The 11,153-nt window shown below is 31.8% G+C and overlaps 1 protein-coding gene across 1 annotated transcript in view; it reads right to left on the reverse strand.

The window, feature by feature from the left end:
• The window catches only part of LOC108911850 (condensin complex subunit 1), a 43,601-nt gene extending 32,562 nt beyond the window's left edge, over positions 1–11,039 (reverse strand). The window contains exons 1-5 of the mRNA XM_023455724.1: positions 10,697–11,039; positions 10,506–10,640; positions 9,850–10,454; positions 9,695–9,796; positions 3,134–3,466 (exon numbers count right to left, since the gene is read on the reverse strand). Coding sequence (XP_023311492.1) covers positions 3,134–3,466; positions 9,695–9,796; positions 9,850–10,454; positions 10,506–10,640; positions 10,697–10,811 — 1,290 coding nt within the window. The 5' untranslated portion in view covers positions 10,812–11,039. The remainder of the gene's footprint in view (positions 1–3,133; positions 3,467–9,694; positions 9,797–9,849; positions 10,455–10,505; positions 10,641–10,696) is intronic.
• Positions 11,040–11,153: the final 114 nt, after the last annotated feature.

Raw genomic sequence — 11,153 nt, forward strand, 5'->3', positions numbered from 1 at the left:
ACGGAAAAAGCAGGTATAAAAAGAAACATACTTTTTTTTTAAACAATTTTCAGCTGTATTAAGCCAAGAAAATAAAATTTTTTAATCGAAAAAAGTCCTATCCGGGATATTATTGTAAAATTGTCTAAAGGAACATAATACAAGACATATCACATCTCGTGAATCAAAAAATTTCATTAGCTAACTTTTCTATTTAAACAAATAAGTGAGGAAAACAGTTTTTTCACTTTGCAGGGAAAACCATCAATTTTAGCGAAAAGTGACTCCCAGACAGCTTGTAGGGAGTAAAATTATCTACAAAATGAGACTTGTTAAATTAAAATCGGTTAATAAACAAAAAAGTTATTGCAAAAAAACAAGAAAAGTGCTCATCTTTTAATTTGTTTATAACTATCACATTTATTGTTAAAATTTTATAAAACCTATGACACGTTGAGGGTTTTGTCATACTTTTTCATAAAAATATATCTATTATTAAAAATGGTTGTGATTAATATTTTTTGAATTAATTTTGATGTTGCAATTTTTTTTTAATTTATAATAAATATAATAAAAAAACTTTATACAGGGGTCGGCATAAGTCAGGCAACGCTCTCGAAAAATCGGCATAAGTCCGGCAACGCTCATAAGTCTGGTAACGCTGTCGAAAAAGATTAAAACGAAGCATGTTCGTGCTTCTGACAGTTGTGTCTGTGTCATGAACATGATAACACGTGCTCGTCGAGTAGACGCGTTTTCAGAATAAAAATTAATGCTCTTAATGCAAATTGGTTGCCTGACTTATGCCGACCCCTGTATATTAAAATTTCAAGAAGTTAAACTTGTAATTTTATCGACCGCATTATTTTTATTAATATTTTTTAATTTTGAGAATTTTGCAACAAAATCAAATGCTTTTTATTCTTTTTTTAAATTTTTTTAACAATAAATAATAATTTGAAAATAATTTGTGAATTTTTACTTTAATTTTACATTTAAATCGTAATTAAATAACTAACAAAATATTGAAAAAATAAGTTTACTTTGGCTTAATATGTAAAAAAATAACTTTTTAAATGAACGATAACTTCATTTATTTATTTAATAATAGTAAAATAATTCCGAAACTGAAATTTTAATTAATATTTCGTGTAACAATAATTTTTGACATTTTTGTAAATTAAAAAAAAAATGCATTTTTTCTGGGGTTCACGGGTATTCTACGAATTCATAAATATTCCCATTGTTATGTTTTCGTCGAGCTACCAAAGTTTAAAAAAAATGATGTTTCTACGATGAATAGAAGCCGAGATATTGCAAAATTTTACAGTGCGCATCAATTTGAACTTTTCTCGCGCGCGCGATTCGCTTGGACGAGCTTGCACCATCACCACGCCGGCGCCGGATAGTTTAGTTAGCAAGTACCTTCTCTTTAAAGGGCTCATGAGTCGTTAATTTTCTACATTTTTCAAAGCAATTCACGGGAAATCGTAGTTTACGTCATAAACTTTATTTTGCGAAAAATTCAAGTCTTAATGTTTATAAACAATTGCGCTACGATTTTTTAAAAACTTGGCTCCTGTTGGTCGTAGAAGGTGCTTTTTTACAAAAAAAATTGTATTTTTTTGCCAGCTATGCATTGAATCTATTTTCGGTGAGGTAGCATAAATAGCAACAATTTTATTCAAATTGTTGCTATTTAGCAAGCGAAAAAGGCACAGTTTTTTAATGCACATTTTGAGAATGTTAATGTCAAAAAAGGGTGATATTTTTTAATAGGTCGCTTAATTACGTCTTTAAGATTACAATGACGCTTTCAGAATCATGTTTGGTTGAAAATTAACGCCTGTACAGAGGCTTAAAGTTCATAACTTTTGGAGCCTATTAGGGTTGATGACTATAAAAACAAACCATATACAAATTATTGTTGATACAAAGATTTTATATAAAAGAACCTGCCTGTATAGTAAAANTGAAATTTTAATTAATATTTCGTGTAACAATAATTTTTGACATTTTTGTAAATTAAAAAAAAAATGCATTTTTTCTGGGGTTCAGGGCTATTCTACGGATTAATAAATATTCCCATTGTTATGTTTTCGTCGAGCTACCAAAGTTTAAAAAAAAAAGATGTTTCTACGATGAATAGAAGCCGAGATATTGCAAAATTTTACAGCGCGCATCAATTTGAACTTTGGATTTCACTTTTCTCGCGCGCGCGATTCGCTTGGACGAGCTTCCCCCATCACCATGCCGGCGCCGGATAGTTTAGTTAGCAAGTACCTTATCTTTAAAGGGCTCGTGAGTCGTTAATTTTCTACATTTTTCAATGCAATTCACGGGAAATCGTAGTTTACGTCGTAAACTTTATTTTGCGAAAAATTCAAGTCTTAATGTTTATAAACAATTGCGCTACGATTTTTTAAAAACTTGGCTCTTGTTGGTTGTAGAGGGTGCTTTTTTACAAAAAAAATTGTATTTTTTTGCCAGCTATCCATTGAATCTATTTTCGGTGAGGTAGCATAAATAGCAACAATTTTATTCAAACGGTGATATTTTTTAATAGGTCGCTTAATTACGTGTTTCAGATTAAAATGACGCTTTCAGAATCATGTTTGGTTGAAAATTAACGCCTGTACAGAGGCTTAAACTTCATAACTTTTGGAGTCTCCGTTATAAACAAATTGAATTGTGAGAAAAACTATTACACCTACAGCGCGTCTTTTGGCACACTTTTGAAGTATGACAAAACCCTCAACTTGTCATAGGTTTTATAAAATTTTAACAATAAATGCGATAGTTATAAACAAATTAAAAAATGGGCACTTTTCTTGTTTTTTTGCAATAACTTTTTTGTTTATTAACCGATTTTAATTTTGTAGATAATTTTATTCCCTACAAGCTGTCTGCGAGTCACTTTTCGCTAAAACTGATGGTTTTCCCTGCAAAGTGAAGAAACTGGTTTCCTCACTTATTTGTTTAAATAGAAAAGTTAGCTAATAAAATTTTTTGACTCACGAGATGTGAGATGTCTTGTATTATGTTCCTTTAGACAATTTTACAATAATATCGCGGATAGGAATTTTTTCAAGTTTCTCTTTTATTTTCGCTAATTTTCCTGGCGTATATGCATTATTGCTCTATTTTTACTTACGTTTGCGCTGTAGGCGTTGTAGGTCAAAAAAGTCGTCACACAGTTGGCGGCGTTCTTCCTGACCAACGCCCCTTTATCGGTGAGACGTTCGGTAATCTTCTCCAAGATGAGCCGCTGAGTTTTCAGAGGTATGGCCGACTCCTTCTGAAGTCTGGCCCAGTGTTGGATGACCTTCGCTCTGACCACCGCAGATATGTCCTCGATATGTTCCATTAAGATCGCCAGGAAGTCGTCTCGAGACTCGCGCTGGTCGTCGGTCAGGTCGTGGTTGGTCAGAACGTTTATGATTATTTCCGTGATCACGGTTAGTATGGAGTTCCGCAGCGTGGCGGACTGGAATCAGGAATAAATTTGTTCGTGTCGTTAGAATCGATGTTACAGGGAAAATGGGGTTAGATTTGAAATTTATTTTGCTTAAAAAAAATTGGGAGACATGTATTTAAAAAATTAAAATTAAGCCCATAATATTAGACAAATTCAATTTTTTTGGCAAAATTTAAGATATAGAAATTTTAACTGCACTTATACAGAAAAAAAAATGTATAGGTGGCCAAGTGATCCAAAAGTGACCTTTTTTTTAATATAAAAAATAATACAAATAGCTAATCTTTTTTCAACATCAAAAATAAGGATGTCAAAAAAGTTTCGAGTTGAAATTTGAAAATTTGAGAAACAGTGCTTCTTCATTAAAGTGACTTGTAACAATCTTTACTTTTAAAAAATTAAGTAGGCCTTTTCAGAAGCAAAAATATGTTTTCCATGTATAGTCCAACCAAATTACAGTTGGAGAAAAAAAAATTGTTACCTGGACTTTTATAAGTGGAAATGGTAAAAGGGCTTATAAAAAACCTAAAAAAAATAAATGCGTGAGCAGGGGCGGCGGAGGGTTGATTTGGGTGGTTGAAAAGTTATGAAAGATTGTATCATTGAGATTTCTGGCGAAAGTTTACATCAAACAAAAAGGTATCTAATACAAAAGTTGTAGATCATGCAAAAATCTACAACTTTTGTAGAGGTCACTTTTTAACAGAACCTCAAAATTTCCGAGAAAAATGCGAAAAACAGGTTTTTTCTGATTTTTCGTTTTTTATTTCTAATTTCTGCAAAAATAATTTAATTTTGACGAAACTTGGTAAAAGTATACCTTTCTCTGTCTTAAGTAACCTCAAATTTTTTTAGATAAAAAAATCGAGAAGTTTCTGAGATATTCATTTTTTTCGTTTCGTGAAACACTTTTTTTCCAAAGAAAAATTCTACTTAAAAAAATCATCGTACAGAGTTCTGCCGGTAATAATTTTTTTCGTTTTGACATATACTTTTTGGTGAAATAAAAAAATCTGTAATAACATTTCAAAAACATGCTCAAAAATGCAAAAAAATAAAAAATGATTTGCAACAATGAACTTTTCAGTTATTGTTGATAATTTGTTTAAATTAAAAAACATTCAAAAACTGATTACACCATTCAATTTTACAGAAAAAAATAAAAAAACTGTCTCGTTGTTTGACCCGCCGCCCCTGCTCACGTATTTATTTTTTTTTTCGTTTATTATAAGCCCCTTTACCATTTTCGACTTATAAAAGTTCAGGCAACAATTTTCTTTTTTTTCTCCTCTAAATGAGTTATTTTGATCGGTCAAGTAGGAAAAGTACCATTTTTGTAGATATTGAAAAATTTTATTAGGAAAAGTATCCAACAAATAAATTTACGACTATACAGGGTGTATCACGAAGAGTGACAGTAGTATTCTCAAAAATTAGTCAAAATTGAAATCTGAAAATTTTTATACAGGGGTTTATCAACAAGTTCTATTCAATGAAAATAGTGTCAACTTTTTAACACTTCCGGTTATACCGAAAGTCATCATCAACTGTTATTTCGAATGGAACATCTAAACATTTAAAATCTAGACTAATTTCATATAAGGCACTATAGGCCAAAATGTGACAGTTTTCAAGTTATCAATTTTTGAAAAAAGTTGAAGGAATCAAGTGGTTTTTGAAAATAAAATAAGCTTTATTTATTAATGAAATTTGGCATGGATAATTTTAAAGCAATGGGATTCAACGAGTTTATGTCAAATTTGTAAAAATTTATAGTGTTTAAGAACGTGTGACCAATATTGTGACGCTGAAGATGAATTTACTCAAATATTTCAAATGGTACACCCACACCCTTATATTATGACATTAATAGATGCACAATTAAATTTACTTTAAAATTATACTATAGCTCCCTATACCCAAAGATAACAGTTCTTGGGTAAATTGGAAATTATTGATTTCAACACAGAAAAATTAAAAAGGGCAATGATTTGAATAAACCCACTATACTCGTAGATTTTTCTGTGTTGAAATCAATAATTTCCAATTTACACAAGAATTGTTAACTTTGGGTATAGGGAACTAGAGTATTCTTTAAAGTAAATTTAATTGTGCATCCATTAATGTAGGGTGTACCATTTGAAATATTTGAGTAAATTCAACTTTAACGTCACATTATTCGCCACACGTTCTTAAACACTCTGCATGAATTTTTGCAAATTTGACAAACTGATTGAATTCCACTGCTTTTAAATTATTCATGCCAAATTTCATTAATAAATAAAGCAAAATGGCAGTGTTATTCTATTTTCAAAAATCATTTACATCCCTCAATTTTTTTCGAAAATTAATTGAACTTGAAAACTATCACATTTTGACTCATAGTACCTTATATGAAAATAGTCTAGAATTTGCCGTAGATTAAAAACGCAAATATACCTAGTGTTCCATTTGAAATAATAGAGCTGATGATGATTTCCAATATAACCGGATGTGCGAGGAAGTTGACACTATTTTCATTGAGTAGATCTTTTTGATAAACCCCTGTATACAAATTTTCAGAATTCAATTCTGACTACTTTTTGAGATAATCTTACTGGGCCCTCTTCGTGATACACAATGTATAACAAATTTCAACACAACTCACCAGCTTTGATATTTTTTTTTATTTAACTATAATTGAATTGTAAAATATGAACCGATTGCCATCAAATTTGATACAAGCACGTGATCTTATTTATTAAAAATTGTTGCTAATAAAGTTTTTCGATATCTTAAATGAAAATAGCTCTATATACACCGTAACTTAAAAAAATATGTATATCATTAAAATTATCTAGGTGACCTCACTGTCTTTATTTTTGCAATATACAGGGTGTTACAACCATCAAAAGTTATAATATATTTAACGAGCTTGGTTAAAAAAAAAAATTCTAAGAAAATATCTAAACTCTCAAACATACATCACTACATATTATAAAACAAAGTCCTCCGCCGCGTCTGTCTGTCTGTTCGCGATAAACTCAAAAACTACTGCACCGATTTTCATGCTGTTTTCACCAATGGATAGAGCGGTTCTCGAGGAAGGTTTTAGTGTGTAATTTGTTAAGTTTTTGTATACATTAACGATATTTGCTGGATATGTCGGAAAAAAATGAGCCGTCTGAGAGCTTTCAACGAAAATGCTGCCTAAACACTTTGTGATATAACAAAATAATGTATGGTGGAATTGTGTGTCTTATACTGTGTCTACACAAAAGTCTGTGATGGCATATGTCTATCTCTTAAGGATAACACTATATCCATTTTAATACTTTAAAAAATGGGCAATTATAAAGCGTTAATTAGAAAGTTATTTACACAAATACGGTATTAATCCTTATCATTTTAAAAACGTTACTTGGCTTGAGCATTTCATGAAGATTATTTTTTCCCTTTACACCATGCAAATTAAATGAATACCTTAGGAGATATAGCAAAATCAAAATAATGCGCAACGAAATTAATTTNGTGTATCACGAAGAGGGACAGTAGTATTCTCAAAAATTAACATCAATAATATATTTAACGATTTTGGTTCAGAAAAAAAAAATTCTAAGAAAATATCTAAAGTCTCAAACATACATCACTGCATATTATGAAACAAAGTCCTCCGACGTGTCTGTCTGTCTGTTCGCGATAAACTTAAAAACTACTGCACCGATTTTCATGCTGTTTTCACCAATGGATAGAGTGGTTCTCGAGGAAGGTTTTAGTCTATAATTTGTTAAGTTTTTGTATGCATTAACGATATTTGCTGGAGGTGATAAGCCGTCTGGGAGCTTTCAACGAAAACGCTGCCTAAACACTGAGATATAACAAAATAATGTATGGGGAATTGTGTGTCTTATATAGGTCTACAGAAAAGTCCGCGATGGCATATGTCTATCTCTTAAGGATAACATACTATATCCATTTTAATAGTTTCAAAAATGGGCAATTATAAAGGGGTAATTGGAAAGTTATTTACACATATACGGTATTAATCATTATCATTTTAAATACGTTAGTTGGCTTGAGCATTTCATGAAGATTATTTTTTCCTTTTACACCATGCAAATTAAATGAAAACCTTAGGAGATATAGCAAAATCAAAATAAAGAACAACGAAATTAATTTCGTGTCGCCGTGATTTGACCGGGCCACGCGGGCACCCCGTGACTCCTCGCCTCGCGACCGAGCCGGGTGGGTCCGAAAGTTTATGTAGTGTATCAATGTATGGTGGAATTGTGTATCTTATATATGCGTACAGAAAAGTCTGCCATGGCATATGTCTATATGTTAAAGATAACACACTACCTATATCCATTTTAATACTTTAAAAAATTGGCAATTATAAAGCGGTAATGTAAAAGCTATTTACACAAATACGGTATTAATCCTTATCATTTTAAATAAGTTAGAGGCTTTAAGCATTTCATGCACATTATTTTACTCTTTTACACCATATAATTTAAATGAATATCTTAGGAGTAATCGCAAGAAAATTACGGACGCGAGAATAAAATTCAAGCACCTCGCTTCACTTGATACGATCGCCGACCCTCCCCCCGCACCGTCTTGCCTACTGTTTAACTAATAAGCCGAACGATAACACGCGCCTGATCCTTTAATAAACTGACTTGGAGCAAATGGAGGTGACTACTGACAACTGTGTTTTCTTTCTGGGTGTTGTTGGAAAGTTATAACTGCGTTCAATATTTTAAGGTCACATTTTTGTTTTGAATTTGTTGTCTTTAGGTAGTCAGAACATACATAGATACTTGCAAACATACTTTTATTTCATTGAGTTTTAATAATTTGTTTGTTTTTTTCTTATTGTGAATCATTTAAAACTTCATAGTCGCATTTTTGTTTTGTGTTTGTTTTCTTTAGGTAGTTAGATACCTAACTACTTACTTATTAATTAAAATTGATAGTCCTGAACATTACTTTAGTACTTTAATTTAATTCGTTTTGTTTTCACATTGTCGGTAGTTATCTATATCGTTTTAAATTTAAAGGTTTTGCATTTTTAGTTTTGAGTTCGTTTGTTGTCTTTAGATATATAGATATATCGTGAATTATTTTAAAATTAATATTAGGGTCGCATTAGATGAAAGATGATCGATTTTTTGTTCGTTACGATTTAACTCAAAAACTACTCAACCGATTTTACAGAAAGCTACCTCTCCTCGGAGTAACATAGGCTATTTTATATTTGGCCATGCGAAGCTGGGACGGGTTGCTAGTGAAATTATGTAAAAAAAAATGTAACAAACATTTGTCCTAAGACTCCTAAGACAGTTTGTCTCAAAACTATACCCTTCGTTGTTTAGTCAAAGTGTTTGTTTTTGTTTTCTTTTCTAGCGAAAGTTGTACAATGTAAAATTTTACATAAAAATAATCTATTGACTTATTCTTCTACTCTTAAGATTAACAGAGTTAGGAAGGTTAGAAATTAAAGGGTATGAGAAATTTAAAAAAATTATAAGCAGAAAAATTTTAAGTTCATTATAAAGTTTCTTTCCATGNAAACAACATTCAAATACCCCCCACCACTTTATTTCGAAAGATAGAGAAAAATTGTTTTTACAAAAAATGTTCGACTTTAATTTAACATTAAAACGCAAATACTTTTTTGTTACATTCATTGGGGAAAATCGTGAGAAACGTAACTTTATGTAATTCAATATGGTGGAAATGCCCACTGGCGGCCATCTTGGAAACTTGAAAATAATTTCCAGCAAATTCCCTTGCCCACTTTACCCATAAAATTTTTTACCGTAGCTCTCTACGATCACTAGTTTCTGAGACACAGCCGCTTACCTCGCTTATTTGCCCACCCTGTACAATGTAAAATTTTACATAAAAATAATATATTGACTTTTTCATCTACTCTTAAGATTAACAGAGTTAGGATGGCTAGAAATTAAAGGGTATGAGAAATTTAAAAAAATTATAAGCAGAAAAATTTTAAGTTCATTATAAAGTTTCTTTCCATGAAATAGATTTTTTTTAATATTTAATGAAAAATATATATCTATTTCTCTGAAAAGAAAGTTTATATATGTATTTTAGTGTAGATTGAAAAAAAATTATCCTCAAACTAACTTATATCAAAAATTCAGGTAAGTTGACAAAATTTCTCACTCGAAAAATGTATGAATCTTAAAAAAAGCAGCAAGGTCGTATTGTTGATCTTTAAATTCAACTCACCTCATGTCCAAGATATGTATTCAAATACAACACTTCCGGAATCATCAGATCCGGCATCAGAACGGCCATCGAGGACAGAGCGTTAGCGCAGTATCGCGCCCCCTACAATAAAATTTTCGTCATCGAGATCCCCTCGCTTCCCTCGCACCACTCACCTGGCTATCCTGGTACTTCTCGTCAGTCTGCCACTCTGTGATCTCCCTTATAAGATCGTGCACAACGCCCCTACAATTAAAATTCTGCACCAACTGCTGTATGCCTTCCGGAGTACAGTGAACCAGGTGCTCGTGCATTTTAATGAGTTGCACCATTCGAATGACGAAAGCGGTGCCGTGACTGTAATTCTTGATGAGGAACCCTAACAGGCTGAATATTTCCATTCTTACCTCCTTTTCGGCCTTTATAGACGGATTTTGCAAGAATCTGTAACACACCTCCGACACCAAGTTCATGAAATTCTCTTCCACTATCGGAGGGTCCCAAAACAAACTTATTTCCCTTTGGATAATGTTGTTGAGGACTAGAAGCACGTCTTTCTTGTTTACGCTGAACCGTTCATCTTCATCTCTAGCGCTTTTCTTCCTCGATTTTACCAGTACTTGGTTCTTCACTTCGTGCTTATGTTCAATCAGGAGAACGATCTGAGTGTAAATGTACACTGACATTTTGAGGATAGTGAGGAATTTCATTCTCAATTCGTCATTTAGGCTTTCTTTGTCTTCGAGAATGAAACCCAAAGCTTTATTCAGCTCTACACAGGCTGAAACAGACATAGCGCTTCTATAATAATCCAATTTTATGTAACACTTACCTTTGTGTAAATCTTCGTAAGCTTTGTAGATAGTGTCCATTCGAAGAACATCTCCATGATATAATACCGAATAGTACACGTCAAATGCGTTTATAATAAACTCAGCACCTTCCTCCCGTAACGCTATTGCGGTATCTAAAAAGTAAAAACATTTTTTACTTTCTCAAATTGCACGCTTCCTTAAAACTAACTTTTTAATTGATTTACTACATCTTGGGGTACGACGACGTCTCTTACGTAATAATTGTTACAATCTCTTAAAAGTTCCGCTTTATTTGCTGGTATTACAAAATTAATATGTGCCATTTCCCAAGTAAGCAAATTCCAAGAACGCCCAAACAAACACAAACAACGCTAACCGGATATTATGACAGTTGTTGTTACGCGATTTTCAAGTTTTTAAATCTGAAGTCTTTCATTGGTCGATTTAAAAAAGTATTAACTTTGTTTTAAGGATTACTACAAATATTTATTTATATTAGTAACATGTAGTTAATCCGTTTAAAAACCAATTAAAAACTTTGCAATTGTACAGTTTAATTCATTTTCATTAATTACATGGTTATTTCTCAGCCTCATTGTTTTCTAACTTGGAAGTCCATGGAACTAAAATTGACATAAGAATTCTTCTTTATCGACATTCAAAAA

This window comes from Anoplophora glabripennis, unplaced genomic scaffold (assembly GCF_000390285.2).
Source record: "Anoplophora glabripennis isolate ALB-LARVAE unplaced genomic scaffold, Agla_2.0 scaffold781, whole genome shotgun sequence".
In the NCBI taxonomy this organism is placed as follows: Eukaryota; Metazoa; Arthropoda; class Insecta; order Coleoptera; family Cerambycidae; genus Anoplophora; species Anoplophora glabripennis.